A 26,505-nucleotide genomic window follows, 5' to 3' on the forward strand; every position below is an offset into this window, starting at 1 on the left:
GAAGTTGGCCTGGATATGTGACGGCATGCCGAACTTCTTTAGCCTGCGGAGAAAGAACAGGCGCTGCCGTGCTGTCTTGACCACGATGTTGGTATGGTGGGTCCAGGTTAAGTCCACTGAGATGTTAACTCCCAGGAACTTAAAACTGCTGACCCTCTCCACTGCAGTCCCATTGATGTAAATAGGTGTGTGGTCTCCTCCCTGATGTTTCCTATAGTCCACAATCATCTCCTTTGTCTTACTGATGTTAAGAGAGAGGTTGTTCTCCTGGCACCATGCTGTCAGGGTTTCAACCTCCTCCCTGTATGCAGACTCCTCAACATCTGTGATCAGGCCAATGACTGTTGTATCGTCTTGCAAACTTAATGATGGAGTTTGAGTTATGCCTGGTGACACAGTCATGGGTAAATAAGGAGTAGAGGACAGGGCTAAGCATGCAGCCTTGGGGGGCTCCAGTGTTTAGAGTCAGGGTAGAGGATATGTTGGTGCCCACCCTCACCACCTGCAGACGTTCTGTCAAGAAGTCCAGGATCCAATTACAGAGGGAGGTGTTCAATGCGAACAGCATTCTCACATATGTTCCTTTCTTATCCAGGTGTGAGAGGGCAGTATGAAGGGCAATGGCAATAGCATCTTCTGTTGATCTGTTCTGGCGATATGCAAACTGCAGTGGGTCTAGGGTGTCAGGCAGTGAGGAGGTGATGTATGCTTTGACCAGCCTCTCGAAGCACTTCATGATACAGATGCAGCCATTCAAAGTGCGCGGTACAGACACGTACCGCAGGTAATTGGCTGCGGTGTCGCGTATCATGACGCAAGATGACGTTGCGTACCGCGGTACATGATTGGTTGACCGACAGGGGCACTCGTGGTGCATTGGTCTGTCGTAGAAAGACTTACTGTAAACGTCTTTACTGTGCCCGTTGTATTGAATTTTACCACTGAAGGGAAATCTTAGTAGCTGAGCATAAAAAGAATAGGAGCATACTGTAACGCGTGTGAAGGCCATAAACGATATTAATTTTGGAACATAAACATACAGTATATAGCTGGTCTTGGTACTTTAAAGAAAAAAATACACACCAGTATTCCATTTCTCCCTAAACATTTTAAGCATCGAAGTCTTTAACTAACGTGATACCGGAGTCAACAAGCATACTTTTAGAATTTGATTAATAGGGAATATAATATGGAATTGCGTATCTAAAGAATTTAATAACGGTATGATTATATTCATGTACTGCGACAGGGCTGTGTAGGGCTGTTTTGCCTCCCTGTTCATGCAAGCTGTCTTGTAGCCTACTGGTCTACATGCCTGACTAACAACTGGCAGGTTGTGTGTTTGAATCCAGCTGGTGCTGGACTTTTCTTTTAACAAACATTTCTTCGAAAAAATAGAATAGCGATATTATGGACAATCAACTGACTTTTATATTTCAAAATATCGCAACATGATCATGTTATTTTTGATAACAATGAATTGTCACCTTCTTCCCTTCTGACAGCGGTTCCTGCTTCTATTGTGTGTGTGTGTGCAACAGAGTAAATTTTTATAGAGAAATGGAGGCTGGACAGTATGTGTTACAATATAAACATTTATATTGATTTAAATCGTGTTCTGATTTAAATCGCAAACGCGTGTTTAATTATATGTGTTTTTTAATCATAATCAGGCTAATGCAACATAAATTGATACAGTATCTTTGTCTTCTAAGTATCTTAATAAACTTTCAGCATAGCTTTCTACCCGTCAAGATTTATATTTCTTGGGATTTTGGGATCAAACGTGGAAGGATTAGATTGTAATCGTTTTTATTTGTCAAATACGTGATTGTATTTCTGAATGTTATGTGACACCTACAGTAGTTCACTGCTTTAAATACATCGAATTAAGAAAGTTATATGTAGCACTTTAGATCTTTTTTCTGAACCAGGGAAAATCTGATCATGTTTCTCTATAACAATAATAAAAAAACTTTATTTTACATATCGCCTTTAAAAGTGGCATCTCAAAGCAATACAGTAGATCGAAAAACAGTTAAAAGGGACCAAATTAAATACCAGACAATCGCAAACGCGTTTTCAATAAAATTATTTTATTCATTCAGCAGAGAGTGAGAGGGACATCCAGCAGAGAGAGACACACACACCGGTTTTCATTGACAAAATTGTTTTTTTTCAATTCCTCTTGTCTAACAGGAATGTTTTGTTTGTGGACAGACTGTTAGACTAGAGAAAAAGAGCGCCTCCTCCTACGAAGCATTTCGTTGATCCGATCACGAATTCTTTTCCAGTCGCACGCAGCAAGTGTTGAGAATCTCCGATTCACCATGCTACTAATGGTTTCCCGGAGATTGCAAGGCAAGGCACTTTTGCCTCTGGACCCATCGAAATTTACAGACGTGGTCCACCCCCAGTAAATTTCAAAAGTCACAAGATTTCGAAACACGAGAGCGGTGTAGCGGTCGGCTCTTGCTTTCCAATCTATGCCGATGCACTGCAAGTACAACCCCCCCTCTATCTCCTGGGTGATGGGTAGCAGTTGGACATCTGGGAGAATTATTCGTCCCACTGGCCTCTGTGAATTCCACTGTGCTTCCTGGGGGGAGATAGACGGCGGGGACGGCATCAACAGATTTCTGCGCGGTGGTGAATGGAGAGGCCGGGATGGAGTGTCCTGAGGCGGTGTGTGCTCTGCGGGGGGCAGAGCTTCCGCCAGGCATTGCAACCTGCGCGGCGGGGAGAGGCACTTTTCGGGAGACAGCTGCTCAACTGTTTGACTGCTGGAACATACTGTCTCCTTCCTCTGCATTTTCAGGAGTGTCTCTAGCCTCCCAATCCTCCCCACTAATGCATCGTACTGCTCCCGCTGCTGCCGAAATGTCTCCATGCAGGTGCTGCTTCTACAGGTTGGCACCCTGGCCAGTGGCTGAGAGCAGAGACCCACGGCCTGTGGCAAAATAACATAATTCATGTAAGAAATAAAGTCACACAGTAGTATTCATCAGTCGCGGAACAGAAGTCAAAATAAACTTTTCTTTTTTTCCGTCTTACCGCTTTCTTTTTTACTGTCCTGGTGGTAGATCGTTTCGCCCGTGCGGTGTTTTCTTGAAGAACAGGCTACGAATAAATAATTATAATTGAATTTAAAATTCAAAACGGCAATAATACCTTGTAATATGCGCTGTAATCGCGTATTTCATATGAAGTCTGCTGTATTTGCTTACCCTTCGCTCTTTGGAAGCTGGGGCGGCAGAAGCACCCCATCTCTTCCCGTAAAAGGTCTTGGTCTCCATACTGTACTATGGTCACTGTAGTGCAGGTTCACAGTTTTTTTTTGTGATGGGAGCTCACCCAATCCCTTGGTGTATTTATGCTATATTCACATGTACGGCTAGAGTGTGTTCATTGTCTTCCAATGAAAGGCAGGTGCCTTTTGCCGAAGTCGGGAGACATTAGAGGCTTGCCAAACCCGGACTGTTAAACCAACGCATTAGCACGTCAAAGCCCTTTGAGGACCCGGGCGCAATAGTTGTTTTGTCCCTTGATTTACTGATCTACATTAATTAAATCTTGTCAGTCAGGTCTTTTTTTCTCTATTTCAATTGTCGTTTACACCTCACACGACTTTAAAAGCTAGCAAGACAGGTTTCGATTCACATTAGCTGGCGAGCCTTGTTAACAAAAAAACTAATAATAATGTTACATGCCACTGTTTGTTCATGAACAAAGTTATACTGAGATTTCCTTAGATACGCGATTAAAAAATAAATAAATACAAATCTGAATCTCCTGCGGAACACATTCCATAAGAATCAACGGTTTTACAGTATATATCGCCTTTAAAGGTGGCTTCTCAAAACGCTTTACAGGATAAAAACAACCAGAACAGCAGCAACAACAATATTGTATTTCATTGCACTTTGAAAACCAAGTAATAACTTAACTATACAGTACGTGCAAAATACTGAGATTTCCTTAGATACGCGATTAAAAAATAAACGTTTCATATGTTGCTGTTGTGAATGCCTGTGGAGTGTATCTTATTAAGCTCTAAATTGCATTTTGAGCGCGGTTTTTTACTTTTTTTAAATTGCATTTTGGGCGCGGACAGCACATACAAGGGTTAATGAACTGCGCCAAGAAATTTAAAATAGTATTCTTTAGGTGTGAGGGTAGGAGTGGACCGCAGCAGGCATAATCAGCAAACCAGGAAAACAAAGAACAGGACAGGTGAGATGTGTATCCAGAAAGTGAGTGATCAGAAAAAGGAAATGGTGTTACGCCCAGGTTTTCGACCCAATTGTTTTAACTTGCTAATGCATCAGACACATTTCCTGGCGTATTGTGTTTTGAATAAAATAGGAGTGTCTTTCCCTGGCATTAGCTCATCGGTATGGTGTAAGTTTTATCTGTACCATACCATACAGTATATAGGTACAGAATTCAAGCTGCACCACTGTATCGCTTTGTCTTTCCCTGGCATTAGCATGGGAAGTCAACACGGGACATTGTACAGCAGTTGGCTTCGATGGACATCTTCGTTTCTGAAAGCACAGTGAGACGGCATTATAAAGGGGAGAGGAGGCAAAGAGAATCTAAACCGAGGACGATTCAAAGGTAAATAAATTTCTAAAAATACCTTTCTTGCATGTAAATACAACTACGCACATTATTTTTAAAATTAACTGCTGATCTCTTTTTTTTCAAGTCCTATTGTGCGAGCTATCGACAAACTGACCGATGAAAATGATGAGCTACCAGCGATGCAAGTCCAAAGACGGCTATGGGCTGACCTCGGTGCGAATATTAGCCCGACATCGATAAAAAGAGTACGCAGGAGGCTTGGATGGAGATACAGAAAAACCAACACATGCCCCATGATAAGGCTAAAAAACAAAGAGGAAAGACTCAAGCAAGCGCTCCAATGGATTGAACAGGGGGAGGCATTTCAGGATGTACTTTTTACCGACGAAACAACAGTGGCTCTGGAACAGTTTTCAACAATGGCATTTTGCAAAAAGGGGAGACATGTGGACAAGCCAAAACCCAAACATCCACTGAAGGTTCATGTCTGGGGGGTATATCTAGAAGAGGCCCGAGACCACTTCTTATTTTCGAAGGAATTATGGACCGTGTATTCTTAGAGGAAGTCGTGGTAGAAGCACACACAGCATGCTGCCCCATATATCAGGGAGCAGTTTGGATCAAGGCACCGTCTCTTTCAAGACAACGATCCGAAACACACAGCAGCAAGGGCGAGGCTTATAGCAGAAGGAGTGAACTGGGTGAAAACTCCAGCCAAATCCCCAGATCTAAATCCGATAGAGATGGTTTGGCATTCGTTGAAAGACTACGATCGGAAAACCCCTAAGCCCGTCACAAAGCAGGAACTGATCGATGCGATCTATAAATTCTGGGAGGAAGAACTGACCGAAAACAAAATTGTAACAATTTTATTAACAGGCTGTTTCGTGTTCTTCCTAGGATTGTTGACCGGGGCGGGGGACATTCGGGAATTTAAGTCTGAGAAAGACAGTCTCACGTTACTTTTTGTCAATGAAAACCGGTGTGTGTGTCTCTCTCTGCTGGATGTCCCTCTCACTCTCTGCTGAATGAATAAATTAATTTTATTGAAAACGCGTTTGCGATTGTCTGGTATTTACCTTGGTCCCTTTTAACTGTTTTTACGGTCTACAGTATTGCTTTGAGACGCCACTTTTAAAGGTGATATGTAAAATAAAGTTTTTTATTATTGTTATAGAGAAACATGATCAGATTTTCCCTGGTTCAGAAAAAAGACGATTAAAATCTGTAATCTTTGCACTTGTATGTTATCGGAAAATACAATCAGTTTCTGCTTTGTGTAAGGATGGTGTGGCGCTCCTCAAAGCGCTTTACAGGATAAAAACAATAACAACAATAGTGGCTTGGCAAATGATTTTTTTTATCGAAATACAAAATGAGATACTGTATAATGATGTGCATGAACAAAGGTATACTGCAATTTTCCTTAGATACGCGATTAATGCTTCGCAGGAGGAGGCGCTCTTTTCCTCTAGTCTAACAGTCTGTCCACAAACAAAACATTCCTGTTAGACAAGAGGAATTGAAAAAAAAACAATTTTGTCAATGAAAACCGGTGTGCGTGTCTCTCTCTGCTGGATGTCCCTCTCACTCTCTGCTGAATGAATAAAATAATTTTATTGAAAACGCGTTTGCGATTGTCTGGTATTTAATTTGGTCCCTTTTAACTGTTTTTCGATCTACTGTATTGCTTTGAGATGCCACTTTTAAAGGCAATATGTAAAATAAAGTTTTTTATTATTGTTATAGAGAAACATGATCAGATTTTCCCTGGTTCAGAAAAAAGATCTAATGTGCTACACATAACTTTCTTAATTCGATGTATTTAAAGCAGTGAACTACTGTAGGTGTCACATAACATTCAGAAATACAATCACGTATTTGACAAATAAAAACGATTACAATCTAATCCTTCCACGTTTGATCCCAAAATCCCAAGAAATATAAATCTTGACGGGTAGAAAGTTTATTAAGATACTTAGAAGACAAAGATAGTGTATCAATTTATGTTGCATTAGCCTGATTATGATTAAAAACCACATATAATTAAACACGCGTTTGCGATTTAAATCAGAACACGATTTAAATCAATATAAATGTTTATATTGTAACGCATACTGTCCAGCCTCCATTTCTCTATGAAAATTTACTCTGTTGCACACACACAAACAATAGAATCAGGAAGCAGAAGCAGGGACCGTTGTCAAAAGGGAAGAAGGTGACTATTCATTGTTATCAAAAATGACTTAGAATCGATCATGTTGCGATATTTTGAAATATAAAAGTCAATTGATTGTCCATAATATCGCTATTCTATTTTTTTGAAGAAATGTTTGTTAAAAGAAAAGTCCAGCAGCAACTGGATTCGAACACACAACCTTTGCGTTGTTAGTCACACACCTATACCAGTTGGCTACAAGACAGCTCCCATGCACAGGGAGGCGAAACAGCCCTACACAGCCCTGTCGCAGTACACCAATATAATCATACCGTTATTAAATTCTTTAGATACGCGATTCCATATTATATTAGCAGAAAAGCTTAAAACTACCACTTTTTCACACGCTATTTCACATGCTAGTTAAATACTTCGATGCTTAAAATCGTTAGGGAGAAATGGAATACCGTGTGTATTTTTCCTTTAAAGTACCGATTCCTGGAATCTGACTGGCTGACACCCTTCTGAAGTGGTTCCATAAAATCTGGTATACGGAAAAGAAAGCATTGATAAATACAAGTGTCTTTTAATACACTCTTTGCTGTGCTCTTGAGGATCCTTGTGATATTTTGAGCTCTAGTTGAATGATAAGTGTCGCATTTTAAATCATTTTCATAGTTAAAAATTATGAAACGCCCTGTTAAAAGCAAGGAAGTTTTTATGCCCGTTGAAGTAAAACAAAATGCCTGACAAAGTATGGCTTGGACAGATTCCAAGTGCTTGTACAAATGTGCTAAAGAAATTATACTTTGAGTATACAGCTTGTCCAAAGTCATCCATTATTAATACTATTAGTAATATCTTCGGTAAAGGCTTTGATGCATAAATATTTCTGATGAAGGTAGGTTGTGTACTTTTGTCCAACTGAGCAATCTTGCTTTCATAAAATATACCAACATTTTAATGACTGATGATTAACATGCTGTAATACACAGTTCAAAATTAAAGGCTCAAATGCTGTACATGAGAGGTTAAGCTCCCCCTGGCGGTTTTACAAGGTGACACCGGATAGTTTCCGGCAGAGCGTCAAATGACGCACGGTTAACCGCGTGACACTGCGTGATACCGTGACACGCCCACTGGGGTATGCCGCGAAATACCTCGCCCATTTTGAATGGCTGCATCTGTAACTGCTGTGAGTGCAACAGGGCGGTAGTCATTCAGGCAGCTGACTCTGGGTTTCTTAGGAACAGGGACAATGGTGGTTTTCTTAAAACAGGAAGGAACTATAGACTGAGCTAGAGAGAGATTGAATATGTCTGAGAAGACATCTGCCAGCTGGTCTGGACATGCCTTCAGAACGCGGCCGGGGATGGCATCAGGGTTTGATCAGTGGGTTTCCATCTTGGATTTCTGGAATCTTCCTGACTGGATCTGCGTTTCTGACCTCAAACCGAGCATAGAATGAATTTAGCTCATCAGGAAGAGAGGTAGACTGTTGTGCAATATAGCTGGCTTGCGTTTTGTAGTCTGTAATGGTGCATATACCACTCCACATGGCCCGTGCGTTGCAGCCATGATAATATGACTCTAATTTTACTCTGTAGTTGTATTTAGCTATTTTGATAGCTTTCCTGAGGTCGTATCTGGATTTTTTGTATTGATCCATATCGCCAGAATTGAAAGCAACTGTCCTAGCTTTCAGTTTGGAGCGTATCTCACCATTTACCCACGTTTCTGATTTGGATAGGTGCGAACAGTAATCCTGGGAACCACGTCTTCAATACATTTACTGATGTAGCCAGTAACATAGTCCGTATACAGATTGATTTTATTTTCAGCAGCTTCGTGGAAGATCTGCCAGTCAGTGATAGCAAAACAGTTATTTAGTATAAAATCCGATTCATTCAACCAACATTGAATGGTTCTTAACGTTGGCCTCTCCTGTTTAAGCTTCTGCTTGTAAACGGGAAGTAGCAGAATGGAGGTGTGATCGGATTTGCCGAAAGGAGGTCGGGGGAGGGCTTTGTAACCATCCCGGAAGGGAGTGTAAACATTGTCCAAAGTGTTTGTTCCTCACGTCGGGCAGTCAATGTGTTAATGTAAGTTAGGCATTGTTTTCTTCAAGTTAGCACCATTGAAATCACCCGCTATGATGAATGCTCCCTCAGGATGTGTATTATCATGTCTGTTAAGGTGAGAGTGAAGTTCATCCAGTGCCTTTGTGTAATTTGCCTGCGGCGGAATATACACCACTGTGAGAACTACCGATGTGAACTCCCTCGGGAGATAGAAAGGGCAACATTTTATTGTCAAATGTTCAAGATGTGTAGAGCAAGATGTTGAAATAATCTCCACATCTGTACACCAGGAATTGTTTTCCATGAAGCATACCCCGCCGCCTTTGCTCTTACCCGAATCCGTTGTTCTGTCCTGATGGTGAATAGGAAATCCTCCCGGGATGATAGCAGAGTCCGGAACAGACGGGTCAAGCCAGGTCTCAGTGAACGCCAGCATGTTGCAGTTCTTGATGTCCCGTTGGAAAGCAAGCCTTGCCCTCAGTTCATCCAGTTTATTGTCCAGTGACTGAACATTAGCAAGAAGTATACTCGGGAGCGGGGCGCTACTGCTGCGTTGCCTCAATCTTCCCAGAACGCCTGTCCGTTTACCCCTCTTCCTGCGACGCCGTCTTCTTCCCAGTACAGGTACAGGTGAGACACCACAGTCCATATAGTCGGCAGTTATTATTGGTGTAGATTTAACTGTGCCAATATTCGATCTTATGTTTATAAGTGTTTGTCGGTCATAACTAATCACCGAGCAAGCAGTATGTGCAGTTAGCAGTATGAAAAACAACAAAAAATAAAGAAATAGACAAGGACGAATGGGAGCTCGCAGGACAGCAGCCTTCCCTGTCAGCTCCATCTTGCAGATAGGCTCAGGTTCTCCTGTGGTCCTATATTGGATACAGAGGTTAGAAAATGGATGGATGGATATTTAAATGATTAAAACACCTTCTGTTCCATGATTTTTCAGATACAAATCCTAGAGTTCCACCTAAGCACTGCACAGTAGTGTTGATTTGCCTGAGAAAACGCATTTGTTTGTTTTATTTTCTTTTTTTAATTGACCTATTGTGAATAAGATTTATGTTAGTATTAAAATAACAGGACTAAAATTAACTTAGGAACAACTTGAATTGGCTTCATTACTCTGCTCTCCTCCCCACTGAGAGCTGATGTGTGGTGAACATTCTGGCGCACTATGGCTGCCATCGCATCATCCAGGTGGGGCTGCACATTGGTGGTGGTGGAGGGGAGTCCCTGTCATTACCTGTAAAGCTCTTTGAGCGGAGTGTCCAGAAAAGTGCTATATAAGTGTAAGCAATATTATTATTATTATTATTATTATTATTATTATTATTATTATTATTATTATTATTATTATTATTATTATTATTATTATTATTAAGGGTTATTCCATACTGAAAAGAGAAGAAAATAAACACAAAGCTAAAATATTGTGTTTCTTTTCTTCTCTTTTAAGCCTGGAATAAACCTTTACTTGTTCCTTTGTAGCCTACGCATGCTGACGCAGCCACCTACTTAAATTAACTTAGTAAAAACATTTTTATTAATTTTTATTTCAATGCCCACCTCGAGCGAAGTGCCCTTGAGAACAGTGACTAATCCACACTGTGAGTCTTGATTAAACACATCAGTGAGCACGTTATCTCAGTAACCGTTATATGTTGATTGAATAGAATAAGAATAAGAATAAGATCCCAAACTAAATTTCATCAGAAACAATTGATAGCATCTTCTAAAACAGAGTTAAATTTGGGTTTAAGGTTTGTTACTTGTAGTGACTCCTGGAATATTCCTGTGATAAAGAGGTTTCATTTATCATTCAGAATGAGCAGTTCAAGATTCCAGTAGACATGTCTTCATAGACGTCAGAGCAGAAACTGTGTTTCCAGCACTGACTGGCTACAATTGCTGCTGAACCCAGGAAGACAAATTGCATAGAGGAGATACTTTGCATTGGCAGCACATGCTTCGGTTCTCTGGGAGTGTTTATAGCCCTGTGAGTTTAACACTTCATGACTGACAGCTGCCCTTCATGGTAACAGAACCCACAGAACCAATGACCTATATCACTATCTTCATCTGGACACTTGGCTGCTTTCATGGTGAGTAGCCATTAAATTCATGTAAAGGTACTGTACTTTATATAAGGTTTTCAGTTCTGGAACCATTTGCAAAGTGATGAAACAAATCTACTTTAGGTATTTCAGGCATTTTAACATTATAAAGTTATATTCCCAGTAATACATTTATTTTGTTCCAGGTTCCAGTGGCCAGATTACTGTGACTCAGACTCCATCAGCAACATCTGTTCTCCCGGCACAGACAGTCACTGTGAGCTGCAAGACCAGCAGTAGAATCAGCGGCATCATTGTCCTGTGTGAGTCAGTGGCTCTGAAAGGACTGAACAGTGGAAGATCCATGTTGTGAGTCTTAACTAAAAACAACAGTGGGCAAACATATATCAGTAACTGTCCCATGCTGTTAGAATAGAACAAGATCCCAAAGTGAATTTGGTCAGAAACAATGGACTATATCTTCTAGAAAACATGAGGTTTGTAACCTGTAGTAACTCCTGGAATATGAATAATGATGCAGGACCAGCAGATTCCAGCAGACATGTCTTCAGTGTAGCCTGTGATTCCAGCACTGACTGGCTACAAGTGCTGCTGAAGCCAGGAAGACAATTTGCATAGAAGAGACACTTTGCATTGGCAGCACATGCTTCAGTGCTCTGGGAGTGTTTATAGCCCTGTGAGCTTAACACTTCATGACTGAGAGCTGCCCTTCATGGCAACAGAACCCACAGCCACAATGACTCTCATCACCATCTTCATCTGGACACTTGTCAGCTTTCATGGTGAGTAGAAATTAAATTAATGCAATGAAACATAACGCGTTTTGGTCCTTTTTCAATGCAGAAACTGATTGCAAGAAATGATTCTATTTTGGGCATTTCAGGCATATCATTATGAAATTACATTCCCAGTAATACCTTTATTTATTTCGTTCCAGGTTCCAGTGGACAGATTACTGTGACTCAGACTCCATCAGTGACATCTGTTTTCCCAGCACAGACAGTCACTGTGAGATGCAAGACCAGCAGTTCTGTGGGTACCTGTTCTTACAGTGGCTCAAATTACCCCTGTCTTGCTTGGTACCATCAGAAAGTTGGAGAAGCTCCCAAACTCCTGATCTATGGGGCTTCAATCCGTCAGTCTGGGATTCCAGGTCGTTTCAGTGGCAGTGGATCTGGGACAGACTTCACTCTGACCATCACAGAAGTCCAGGCTGAAGATGCAGCAGATTATTACTGTCAGAGTCTACGCAGCGGAGTGTTCACACAGTGTTACACAGCCGTACAAAAACCTCCCTCAGCTCTACAGGAGCTGCTCTGGCTCATCAACAGGAACCACGGAGGACTGAGGCTGAGAACAGCTGCAGAGCTCCTGAACAGAGCTGAGATTGAACAACATTTATAAATTATGTGTACTAAACATACAAAAATAATTTGTAGATAAATATTAATTTACAAACAATCCCAGCATGCTGCTGGAGCACAGGGACAAATTGCTGTATGAGTTGTTATGTTTGAAGGTTGTGGTTGTGTATATTTTCTGCACAGTGTTAAGGTGTCTGCAGGAGCATGACATGCCAGTGTGTCTGTAGAAAATAAACCTGTCCAGTTCACATTAGCAATTATGTGTCTTTGTCTACAGAAGTAGACATTTGGTGTGGACGATGGCTGTGTAGGGATTCAAGGAGTCAAAAAGCAGTTCAGTGAAGGTTTGAGATGTTTAATTTGTGATGAAAGCAGATATTTCCAAAAAAAAATGAGAGAAGACACACATAAGGCACAACCTCCACGATGTCCTGAACTCTAGCAGGGGGTTGTATAGTCAGAGTCCAGCTCTGGTCACCCTATGTTATTACCGTTGTAGATTAAGCCGACCCAGGGACGCCAAATAATTTAGGGAAAACCGGTTCAGGGACGCCAAATATGTAATCATAGTGGCTCTCTGAAGGCACCAGTTCTGTAGGGTTTGGGCATTTACTGAGACAATTATTAATTGTAGCAGTAAATCACAAAGTTGATTCTTTTGATGGCTTTAGAATCCAACCATGCGACATAACTCAAACAACGCGCACACACAGGTACTAATACACGAGGATACATTTATTAATACATAGAATATGCATGTAAACCTAACAGATCTTATCGAGAGGGTTATCAGAATACAAAAGGTATATATTCAATCAGTTACAAAGTGTTACACATATCAAGAGGACATACGTTCCGTATATCATTCATTTAGACCGTTTCGTAAAGTGAACTTGGTTACAACTTCTACATTAGATACTCAAAACAAGTACATAACTCTTAGGAATTAAATTGATATCAACTGGTTGGGATAACAATTGAATTCTCGAGCTGTAATGCATTGAAGTTGAATACTCATCCAATCTTTGGGGATTCAGATCTCCTGCGGGCACAAAGGAACAGTTGCAGGCTGTTGCTGTCCAATCCGCGCTCTCTGGCTCGGTGCCAGGCTGTGCTGTGCGGCTTGCGACGGTGCGCTGCTGATGTTCACTGTTGGCTTTAACTAGCAAAGTTTGTGCACAGGAGAAAAGATGATTGTGGGTCCCAGCAAGTCAGGAAGAGGACCGGTTCGTTCCTGATGAAGAGCTAGTTCTGAATAGTGATTCAGCTTTCCACAGTTCCGACCTGTTCACGAGGCCTGCTGCTGGTTACTCTCTGGCAACCTCCACTCTAGACTCTTAGAACAAAGGAAAGTTCTGGCACTCGGACACACTGGCCGTTCCGTGGTTGTCCGGGCTGAGTCTCAGGATGGTCAGGAGGCGCGCTGCGAGAATGTCCTGCCCTTGGGAGCCTTCTGCTCCTGGGCCGTCCTGCCCTGGAATTCTCCTTTGAATTCCCTTTAGAATCTTACTGAATCTTGTTGAATCTGAATCTGAATCTTGTTGAATCTCCCTTTCTGAATCTGAATCTGAATCTGAATCTGAATCTCTCAGGCTCTCTGTGTTGCCTGTTTTTACCTGGAGGAACTTCAGCTCATTGATTGGCTGAAAGTTCCATGGGCATCAGAGTCCCACGTGGGTTACTCGGCCCTACCGGTCCCTGATTGGTTGATCAAGGTGAGATATGAGTCACTTACTCCTGACACTTAGTAATGCAGTCCAGATGTCCAACTGGCACTCCCTAGACAGATAGGCGCCAATGGGTGACCATTGATCATGATAGCCAGGCTTAGCTAAGTGCATCCCCCTTTGGGAGCTGTCCTTATCAAAAGAAAACATCTTGCATGAATGGTTTCTCTGTGGCTGCACCACAGAGATGAACAGAGAAATGGGGCCTCATTTGGGAAGCTCAGAAACACTTAATTCTGCATTATTATTAAGCCTCGCCGCTACACCGTGAATGGAAGTTTGTGATTGACCACTACCAATCGTATTGAGATGAAAATATTTCCACTACTGGCCCAGTGGTTTTTCCTGATAATGTTATCCTTTCCTTTCAGTTACTCATGAGGCGTCACGTACAACAGTTATTTCAGACAGGTCTCGTACAGCAGGTGTGCATTTAAATGTGCTCCAGCCAGGTCAGGAGTACTGACCTCAGGCCAGAGTCAGATCTCTACAAGCTGGTCCAGTGAGGGCAGAAACCTTCCTCTCTGTGTGCTGCTCTAAGCTTGGAGAACATTCAGCGCCTTTTCTATCAGGTCCACAGCTTTGAAATTAAGAGACAAAATCAATAGGTTCAGCACTTGGCTCACTTTAGGGCTAAAACATTAGATTGACGTGTATACTGAGGGTCCCTGCTTAACATCTCCCAGCATTTATAACACTGACGTTTTATGATTGTGCGCGTAAAAATTCCCTGACTTAAGTCCAAAGGATGCAGTGTAAAAAAACCTAGCAAAATTATTGTAAAATAGCTTTCTCATATATAACAATCATTATAGATATTCACTTACTATATTATTTAAAACTTGTATGTGTTTGCCATGTTGATGTAATTTTTATGCCCTGACTTTAACCTCTGATTGCAAAGTTCAGTGCAACTATGTTGCTAAATAAGTTCAAATATGAGAAAATTTACTGTATTTCCCTTTTTATCATATATACAGTATTTAATATCATTTTAATTAACATTATGCTGTACATAAAGGTTTCATTTAAAAGTATTTTGCTGTGTGTTTCTTGAATCTTTGTGTGCACTGTTCATACACATCACACTACATGTTAATGCTATTTAAATTTAAAATTTTAAGAACTGAACTGAACTGAACTGAACTTGAACTTTATTGCCATATGTAACTGGTACTGGTACAATGGAATTCTTACTTACAGAAAGTCTCTCGATTGTAAAACAAGTGTAAAAAACAAGACAAAGTGCAAACAGTGCATCAAGACAATGTACAAACAAACAATAGACAATGTGCAAGTAAACATGTAGACAGTTTGAATGTAAACAATACAGACGTGTAAACAATGACTGGAGATGTGCAATAGATAAGAAATCATAAAGAGGTAGATGGTGATGGTGTAGGTGTGGTCCGAGGGGGATGGCTAAATGTGTTCGCCAGTCTCACTGCTTGTGGATAGAAGCTATTGAAGAATCTAGTGGTAATTGTCCGTATGCTCTTATATCTCTTGCCTGAGGGCAGTGGGGTGAAGAGCTCATGCCTGGGGTGATGGCCAGAATTCTATCCCGGCAGCGGTCCTCATAGAGCTGTTTAATCTTGGTGAGACCGCAGCCGATGATCTTCTGGGCCATATTGACCATTCTCTGCAGTGCCTTTCTTTCTCGCGAAGAGGTGTTGCCATACCACACGGTGATCCCGTTGGTGAGGACGCTCTCGATGGTGCAGCAGTAGAAGTTCACCAACACATGTATTGGCATCCCCCATCGCTTGAGGCACCTCAAGAAATAAAGGCGCTGCTGAGCCTTCTTCATGATAGAGTCAGTGTTCTAACAGTCCAGGTTAGATCTTTAGAGATGTGAATTCCCAAAAACCTAAAGCTGGTGACTGTTTCCACTTCCGTTCCATCAATACTGAGTGGGCTGTAAGTGTATGGCCTGTGTCTCCGAAAGTCCACTATTAGCTCTTTCGTTTTCTTTATGTTCAAGTCCAGGTTATTGCTATGACACCACCTAAGCAGCTGTACAACTTCATCCATGTAAGTGGACTCGTCATCATCACTGATCAGTCCTATTATAGTGGTGTCATCGGCAAACTTAATGATGCGGTTGTTGCTGTGTCTTGCTGTGCAGTCGTGAGTAAATAGGGAGTACAACCTTGGACTCAGACAGCAGCCTTGTGGGGTTCCAGTGATGAACATTCTGCACTGTAATGTTTATTTTTATTTATTTTATTAAAAATATTGTTCATCACTGACACCTTCACTCTTTTTTTCTCATTCATTGTTAATTTTCAAATTCTAGGTGTTTCTTTCAGACCAGGACACATTACATTTAAGTGCTCAGCGTAATGGGTCATTCTGTTTACAGACAGAAGACATGAGTTACGTTCCACATCCCTCCTCTAGAGGGCGCTCCTACCCCTTTCGGTTATGATTAGTTTTTATGATTTTCAGGTGCATCTCATTTGATTTTTGGTTAAAAGCCTAGCTTCTCTTCAGTTTCTGGCTCAGTATTGGAAGATGGATGCCACAAGGCTTGCCTATTTTCCGGGTTGTCTGAAGGCAGGCCTTTTCCCCGGCGTCCTGACTGCCTGGGTCTGGGATTAAGAGCGCCTGGTCCTGTTATGTTTTTAGTTCCTGTTTCTGTGCCGGTTCTGACCCGGTTCCCATTTTTAACTGTTTGTCTTGGATGGATCTCCCGGCTCTTGGATTACGGACTGCGACCCAACTTCCCTTTTTGGACTTCCTTGGACTTGGTTGCTTCCGCATTTCCCTCCTGCACCTGCTCACTACAGTCACAGTCCCCCGTCTTGTCAACCATCCTAACCCCGTTGTTCCTTCCTCCATTGTCTTTTACGGATTATACCATCTGCATATTGGATGCATATAGGATGCGTCTTTAATAACGCACTCCAAGGGAGTCAAAACCGGCTCCCGTGACAACATGAATGGACACTACTATAGACTCATGTCATCATGTCCCTAGGTCCCTATTAGTGTTGTAATACATTGATTCTTATGGAGAAATAGTCACATGTAATGTATTCTAGATCCCTATTAACCACTATTTCCATATTTCCTTTGGAAAATAATTCCACGTTTAAGGTCCATGTTTTATGATCTCCATTAAGGATGTTAAACTGGGAAGCCCTGTGTTGTTCTTAGGAGGTAAAAACCAACAGGGCTTAGAACACTAGCAATCAACAAGCACCCCTGCTTTAACCCATCAGAATCCCAGCCCATAAAAACATCAGAATCCCTGACGGAACAAGAAATACAGATGTTTCTGGGAAATGGAGTGGAGTAATAGTAGCGTCTTTTCTATACAACAATTCTTGGGCAAAAGTTAAAATACTTAAGTACAGATCTCAATAACTGTGCTTAAGTACTGTAGTGTGGTGAAGTAGTTCTACTTTGTTAATTCACACCCCTGATCTTTGCGAGGGAGTGGAAATTCTTTCATCACATGTTCTGTCTGGACTTACAAAATCTCTCAGAGATCAGAGCTGGAAAACATTGTCTCTAAGCTGAATTTGTGCTGGCCCTCTTACAATACTTTTTGGGGCTCTTTTTATGCAGACATACAATTGCCAACAGTGATGAATCACAAAAATCTTGTGTGTTTCTTCTGTATACAGTAGGTCCTCTTAAAATTATGTACTGTATTAAACAGGAGAAAATTCCTGGAGAAAATGCTCACGTTGAGCTCAATTCACCACTGCTGAAGTAGAGCATCTTCTTCCATATTTTCAGAAAATACCGCATCGGATCCACTCTTCTTCACCCACAGTGCTGTAGCAGTATGGAAAAACCTTCCCAGCTGTGTTGGTGAAGCTGATACTCTGGATTCTTTCAAGAAACAGAAGCATGAGATTCTCACATCACTGAGATAGTAGCAACCAAACAACCTTGATGTGCCCAATGGCCTCCACTTGTTTCCTGTTCGTTCTTAAATCTTGACAGGCAGTGAACCACACTGCTTGCAAATGTACAGGTAGATACAGTACCAGAAAGAAAGAAGCTGCAGGAGAAGCACAAGACTTAGTGAATTTCACCATAGTCCTTTGTGGACACATTGATTTCCAGGAAAATAAATTCCTGCCTGTTGATATGGATCTCAGAAACCCAGAGTAAGAAACTGGTGATTTTAAAATTATTAAATAAGAGAAAAGGACACAAAGTGAAAGTCGAAGACAACTTCACAGCCAAACCAGCCCTTTGGGGTGTTTATAGTGTAGGATATTTTTTTTTTGTGGTGAATAATAGAATAACTATGGAAGCCCGTTTCCGCCAGGGAGTAAAAAAAAAACGTGCTATGGTATCTCAGAATTGCGACTTAGTAACTGAGAATTGCGACTTAGCATCTCAGAATTCCGACTTAGTAACTCAGAAGTCTGACTTAGTAACTCAGAATTGCGACTTAGTAACTCAGAATTCTGAGTTAGTATCTCAGAATTGCGACTTCATATCTCACATTTGCGACTTCAAAATAGCCCACATTTCACTGTCTGTCCTTTTGTTATTGCAAAGGATTCGGGATCTAGGGCTTGTGCCCTCTCCGCTCCCACCCTAGTTTGTGCCTCACTGCATTGGCTTGAACCCATGTCTTGCCAGCTGAGCTAAAGAACACTATCTTTAGCCCCGGCGGCCAGCATCCCTGTTATGCGCAGGGGAGGGTGGTGCTGTCACCACACTCGTACAACTTGTATGTCGGCCGTTCCGTTACGCTATATTCACGAATCGTACAGGATTATAGGATCTATAGGCCTGAAGACTTGTCTTGTACAGTGCCCTGATAAAAATCAAATTAATTACACTAATTTTTATAGAATCCCATTTCCGCCAGTGAGGCTTCCATAGTACCCAGATGGAATACTGCCTTGCTACAAGTGGTGCTGAAGCTAGGAAGACAATTTGCATAGAAGAGACACTTTGCATTGGCAGCACATGCTTCAGTGCTCTGGGAGTGTTTATAGCCCTGTGAGTTTAACACTTCATGACTGAGAGCTGCCCTTCATGGCAACAGAACCTACAGCAACAATGACTTTCATCACCATCTTCATCTGGACTCTCCTCATCTTTGTTCAGAGTACAATTTAATACTTAGCTAGTTGTTGTCTGAAATATATTTTTAATTTGTGATGGAAGATGTGGCTGTTAGCGTATTATGTACAAGCTTAACAGAAATGTAAAAATAGCTAAAATAAATTAAAGCATTCTAGTTCTTGAATTCCTGCATTTTCTGTGTTTTGTCTTGTTTCCAGAATCCAGTGGACAGGTTACTGTGACTCAGACTCCAACAGTGAAATCTGTTCTCTCTGGACAGACAGTCACTGTGAGCTGTAAGACCAGTCCTGCAGTGTATGGTAATAACCACCTAGCCTGGTACCAACAGAAAGCTGGAGAAGCTCCTAAACTCCTGATCTATTATGCATCTTCCCGTTATACTGGGATCCCAGAGCGTTTCAGTGGCAGTGGATCTGGGACTGACTTCACTCTGACCATCACAGGAGTCCAGGCTGAAGATGCAGCAGATTATTACTGTCAGGGTTACCACTACATCAGCAGTAAAAATCTGTTCACACAGTGTTACACAGCCGTACATAAACCTCCCTCAGCAGGGCTGCACAGCAACTGCACTGCTGCAGCTGAGACCTACAGTACTGCAGGTGCAATTACATATTTATTTTAGTACTACAAGAGACCTTTTCACAAAGATGTGGTCTGGCATCTCACACCTGGTTGGACAAGTCCCTGTTCTTCCTGGAGAGGAGCAACGAGGCCTGCCAGGAGCTGGCGCTGAGCGACCTGGCCGCCATCCATGGCAATGGCGTCCACGCTCTGTACGAAGGTGGGCTGGTGAAGAATTGGAGCCTAGATGAGTCCAGCCTGGCTGCCTTTGTGCTCTTCACACCCTTCCAACTGATGGATTATCACCAGGACCTGCTCGTGCCCTTTCAGAGAGTCTGCTTATTGGGGGAACACACCGCTCTGCTCCATGCGGGGATCGAGATGTCCAGGATTTCTGCTGTGAGGGCGGCCCTGCATGTGAATGACAAAGCATCTGCTGAAGCCGTTCCATTTATAAAGACGGAGCTTTAAAAAAACCTGCAGGGCCTCTGGGCTCTTTCAAAAGCACAGTGATCTCTAAAGCCTGGAGGTCTGTATGCCCAGACAGAGCCCCTCCAGAGGTCAGAGTCTCACTGAGAGTCATTCTCACATTTCCCTGGGCATGAAAATAAATCAGAGCAGTGGCTCCCAGCCCTGGGGCTGCAGAAACACAGTCTGCTGGTTTTCATTCCAGCTGAGTTCTGCTCCTCCAATGCATTTTCATAACTTCATTGATATTCTTGCTTGTTTACACTTTTATCACACTTCAGTTGTGCAGCATCTGCACACGGATCTTTACACAACCTGTTTTTGTCAGCTTTTAATTCTGATTGAACAGTTCCTACTGTTCCTACATGTACAGATCTGAAACCAATTACAAATCCGATGATCTCCAGTATGTATAATTTTTAATATGTAGTTCAGGTGGGTAGCTGCGTCAGGATGCGTAGGCTGCAAAGGAACAAGTAATAGGTTTATTCCATGCTGAAAAAAAGAAGAAAGAGAACACAACGTTTCGGCCGTGGAGCCTTCTTCAAGTGTGACACCTGAAGAAGACTCCGTGGCTGAAACGTTGTGTTCTCTTTCTTCTTTTTTTCAGCGTGGAATAAACCTATTACTTGTTAATTTTTAATATGATTGTATTTAGTAAGAAACCAGGATGATACTCTATTTTGCTGCCAGGACCCACAAAGAGCCTGTTCTGCACTGGATTTGAGGAGCTTCAGGGGGATTGTAGTGTTTGGAAAAATAACCTCTTTAAAAGCAGGAAACACAACTGGTGCTACAAGGGAATGTTTGGCTCTCTGACGGTTTTCAGGTTTTGCACAAGGTCAGTGAGTTCTGGAGATGGAAAATTATATTGGCTTAGAAAAGTACTGTACATTCAATGTACTTTTCTCTTTCATAGTTTTCGCAATTTCTTTTTCACAGAAAAGTAAAATCACTTTGGTGCCACCAGAGGGCAAACTCCCCCAGAGTCGATCCCTGAAGTCAGAGATGTTCTGTTCAATGTGCTGCTCCCCAGCCCAACATACTGTAGTTGCTGAAGATGCAGCAGATTATTACTGTCAGAGTTACCACTACATCAACAGTAAAGCTCTGTTCACACAGTGTTACACAGCCGTACAAAAACCTCCCTCAGCAGGACTGCCCAAAGACTGCACTGCTGCAGCTGGAACCTCCTGCAGGTGCACTTACAAGTTTATTACACTACTGTAAGAGATCATTTAACACAGTCACATTATTCAAAGAACTGTGATTATTCTATTTCTCATTTAAATAATTTTAAGAGTGAAGATGTGGGGCAGATAGATACACAAACACAAACACTCACACACTCACACCAAGGTCCATAGCAGCTGGGGCACTGTGGAGTTGGATAGTTTTACCAGTCTGGCCAGTTGCTGTGGAAATGCAGTCAGACAGGCAGCTGGGTTCACCTGTGGATAACCATGTCTTGCTGAACTTTAGTCTTTAAAAACAAAGTTTGTACACCGTTTGATTTCCTGGTTCTGGCCCAAGGTAGACAGGTGAGAGAACTTGGTTTGTCCCAGCTACAACTTATTTTTGAATATATTCGGACATCCAACATGTCGACAAAAGAAAGAGTCCAACTGTCTTAGACAGCAAACATAGACAGCAAACATAACAGTTGGTTCATGAACACAAGATTTCTTCTGTTGCAGAAAGAATATCTTGGACACAATTCTGTACATCACAGCTGGTGATTGGCTGAGTTGCTGTCAGGTTAGGTTCTGGTACCACCCTAGAGTTCTCCCATTGATGGATCTTCCTCTAGGTGATGAAAAGTGACCTTGGACCTTATGATCATGTCTAGATGACTCTCTGCTAGACATCCAGCCACCTTTGGCAAACATCCATCATGGAGAGTACTGGGTCATCACTGTCCTGAGAAAGACAAACTCATCTCCCTCACTTCCCCACACACAAAAAGCACCAGGTCACTCTGTGGCTGAGATCACAGCATGAGAGCCATATGGAGCTAAAGACAGGGGCCTCTTCAGCTACATTCCTGTGCCCTTTCTGCTTGCTGATCAACAGGACATGATGATCAACAGGAGACAAATTAAAAAGGTATTACGATAAAAATTAAAATATTAAAATCATCAGACTGTGCTGTCAGAAACATTGTTTGAGGAGATTACAAAGTAAGATGGACCTTTTATTAAAAATAATTACTATGACTTCAGATGTGAGACACTGGTATTTATAGAATATCTGGTGAGTGGAAGGGTATTCAGAAACTAGTATTTTGTAGCAAAAACAAAAACAAAAATAAAAAGTTAATAAAAGTTTGGTAGTAAGGGATTTTCCAGTAGAATCTGCTAATTAACTGTCAGAAAAATATTATTTAACTGCTTGAGACTGACATAATCTACAAGGTTGACAACAACACTTTATAGCTGATATATATATTATGAGATATGATCTAATTAGAGTTAATGTATGTGATATATATTAACTCTGATGTTATTACGTCTTATCTTGGTAGTCCTGAGTGAATGATCAAACTTTTCTATCAGCAGATCATTTCACAAATATATTCTATTAAGACTGATAGTTTATTATACATGTTTTTGGTGTTGCATCAATAAGTTGTACACCATGTATGTTATGCTGCAGCCACTATTAAGCCCTGCAGTGAAATGACAGGTTGAGCCCCAAGCGCAGGACTGCAGGGATCTTTGGGAGATCAGAGAGATGAGATGGAGGTGAGGAAGAGAGCAGGAAGCAGAGAGCAAGAGATGAGTGGGCTGACTGGGCTGGGAGCGAGTGAAGGCTGCAGTCTGCAGACTGGAAACTGTCTGTGGAGAAGGTGGGGAGACCAGTGCAAGAGGAGCTGTGTGGAAAGTAGACAGCAGGGTCACTGGGGAGAGATTGGCGAGAATAAACAGACAGAGGAATAGCAGGTTCTGTAGCAAGGCCAGTGGAGGACTGGGATCCCCAAGTGCTGGCAAGAGGACCTCCAGGGGAAGGTGAGTCTCTGCTGGATCAATGCTTTCAGAATGTTTAAAGAAAAAGCTTGTTTTTAATTAGAGATAGGCCTGCCTTAAATACCCCACTTAGAACATTCTGGTCACAGTTGTCTGTCTGGGTACAGCCACAAGGAAGACAGGTGGGATAAACTTGGTTTGCCCCAGCTACAGTGCTTAACTGAATGTGTTTAGATATTCTGAATGCAACTATATTCAGAGTCCAACTTTCACAGTTCCAATGATCAGTTAAAATTAACAATTGGTTCATGAAAAAGAAGATTTAGTTTGTTGCAGTAAGAATTTATTGGGCAGAATTCAGTTCTTCACCGACTCACTCTTTGGGTCTGGCATGTTGGAAAAAAGGTAAACCCTGATTTGGACTGCTTTGCAGTCACCTGGTGGGTAAAGTCAGAATTGCCAAGTTAGTTGGAGAGAGAAGAGGAGCCAGTGAGTTTACCAATGAAATGAGCTGGGTGCTAACTGTTAAGATACAAAATCACAGCTGAGGATTGATTAGGATGTTATCAGGTCCATCACTGAATGATCATGCTGAGGGTGTCTTGGGCAGAAGGGCAATAGCAAACTGAGGGGAGCCAGGATGTAATAGAGCTCTAATGTCAGAGTACTGATCTAGCGGTATATGCACTACATATTATATACACATAACAACAGACCCAACCCTTGCAGATTGCACCTGTTCTCCCATATCAGCTTTTCTAACTGTCTGTGATAGGATTTGCTTACAGGAAGGAGCTTTGCATACCTGTGCCGCCTCACTGCTCCAAACACTTTAAGACTCACAGTGTGGATCAGTCACTGTTCAGCCCTTTCAGAGTCACTGACACACACAGGACAATGATGCCACTGATTCTACTGCTGGGGACACTGGGGCTCTTTGCTCAAGGTCAGGATTAAAGAAAATACTTCTCTAATTTTATTATATTTATTTTATTAACATTAATTTACCTTTAAAAGTTAAATTTTAAAGATTGAATAAATTTAGAATAAGTAAAAAATATTTACAATATTTTTAACATTAATTTCCCAATATTAACCTAATATTAACCTCAGTTTTAAAGATCTTAGAATAAAATTAGAACAAACCTCAAATTTAAAGAACATCAATAGAAATGTAGCAAATGTATTTTCTAGGGCAAATATATATAATACAAATGTTTGTAAAAAGTATTGGTTCTCTATTTTTATTTTATTAACATTAATTTTACAATATTAACAAAAGTGTGAAAGAATAAATTTAGAATAAATCTACAATTTAAAGAACTTCAACAGAAATGTAACCAATGTATATATAATAATAATAATAATAATAACAATAATAATAATAATAATTGCTTACACTTATGTAGCACTCAAAGCGCTTTACAGGTAATGGGGACTCCCCTCCACCGCCACCAGTGTGGATGATGCGACGGCAGCCATAATGAGCCAGAACACTCACCACACATCAGCTATTAGTGGGGAGGAGAGCAGAGTTATTCAGCCAATTCGGGGATTATTAGGAAGCCATGATTGGTAAGGGCCAATGGGAAATTTAGCCAGGACCCCTACTCTTTTTCGAGAAACGCCCTGGGATTTTTAATGACCACAGAGAGTCAGGACCTCAGTTTTACATCTCATCCATAGGACGGCGCCAGTTTACAATATAGTGTCCCCATCACTATACTGGGGCATTAGGACCCACATGGACCACAGGGCGAGCGCCCCCTGCTGGCCCCAATAACACCTCTTCCAGAAGCAACCTTAGTTTTTCCCAGGAGGTCTCCTATCCAGGTACTGACCAGGCTCACACCTGCTTAGCTTCAGTGGGTTGCCAGTTGTGAGTTGCAGGCTGATATGGCTGCTGGTGTATATATTTACATATTCATAAAAAGCATGTATTTATAATTCTTGTTGCTATTTCACTTCCAGTGTCCAGTGGGCAGATTGTTCTGACTCAGTCTCCAGCTCAGTCTCTTCTCCCAGGAAGCTCTGTCTCCATCAGCTGTACAGCCAGTCAGTCTATTAGCAACTACCTGCACTGGTAGCTGCAGAAACCTGGTCAGGCTCCACAGCTCCTGGTTTATGTTGCAACAAACCGTTATTCTGGGGTTCCTGATCGATTCACTGGCAGTGGTTCTGGAACAGCCTTTACACTGACAATCACTGGAGTCCAGGCTGAAGATGCAGGAGATAATTACAGTGGTCAGAGTGGCTATAGTTAGCCATTCACACTGTGATACAAGTCTGTACAAAAACCTCACTCAGCTCTACAGGAGCTGCTTTGGCTCATCAACAGGAACCACTTAGGACTGAGGCTGAGAACAGCTGCAGAACTACTACAATCACAGTGAACAGAGCTGGGTTTGTACATCATTTATAAACTGTGTAATAAATACACATAAATAATGTTTAGATGTATTTAGGTATTAAGCTTAATAGGCTATGAAAGTGAAAATTACTAATAAAATAATGTTAATTAACATTATAGATAATAAATATAATAAAATCAAAAAAACATTTTTTGCTTGGAAACCACACCTCTGGCACACTAACTCTAAACACTAAGGTCCCCCAGGGGTGTGTGCTTAGTCCATTGCTCTACTCCCTCTATACCCACGACAGTAAGGCCAAACACAACACCAACTCCATCATCAAGTTTGCCGATGACACCACAGTTGTAGGTCTGATCACAGACAATGATGAGAGGGCCTACAGGGAGGAGGTCAATCTCCTTACAACGTGGTGTGATGACAACAACCTCACCCTCAACGTCAGCAAAACCAAGGAGCTGATCGTTGATATCAGGAAACTGCAAACCGGACATGCCCCTATCCACATCAACGTGACTGAAGTGGAAAGGGTCAGAAACTTCAAATTCCTTGGCGTCCATATCACCGAGGACCTCACATGGTCTCTCAATGCCACCTGTCTGATCAAAAAAGCTCAACAGCGCCTGTACTTCCTAAGACGGTTGAAGAAGGCTAAGATATGTCCCCAGATCCTCACTAACTTTTACAGATGCAGTACAGAAAGCACACTGACAGGTTGCATCACAGTGTGGCATGGCAGCTGCAGTACTGCTGACCGTAAAGCCCTACAGCGGGTGGTGAAAACTGCCCAGTCCATCACTGGGGCTGCCCTCCCATCTATACAGGACATTTATGACAGACGGTGCTTGAGGAAAGCTCTAAGCATCATCAAAGACCCCACACACCCCAGCTACAGACTTTATGATCTGCTACCATCTGGAAAACGGTACCGGCACATTTGGGCCCGGACTACCAGACTCAGAGACAGTTTTTACCCCCGCACTATCAAACTGTTAAACTCCCAGCCTCTCTCACTCTCATCTCAACTCTCACCTATGATCTGAACCTCACAGTGCCTTCTCTCTTACCAA

General features: G+C 41.9%; 1 gene segment (V, D, J or C); it reads left to right on the forward strand.

The window, feature by feature from the left end:
• The first annotated feature begins 11,539 nt into the window (after positions 1-11,539).
• LOC148646838 (immunoglobulin kappa variable 4-1-like) lies at positions 11,540-12,522 on the forward strand. The segment is given in 2 exon segments: positions 11,540-11,692; positions 11,848-12,522. Coding segments are annotated over 2 exon segments (537 nt in total).
• The last annotated feature ends 13,983 nt before the right edge of the window (positions 12,523-26,505 follow it).

This window comes from Lepisosteus platostomus, chromosome 16 (genome assembly GCF_059453375.1).
Source record: "Lepisosteus platostomus isolate fLepPlt1 chromosome 16, fLepPlt1.hap1, whole genome shotgun sequence".
Lineage (NCBI taxonomy): Eukaryota > Metazoa > Chordata > Actinopteri > Semionotiformes > Lepisosteidae > Lepisosteus > Lepisosteus platostomus.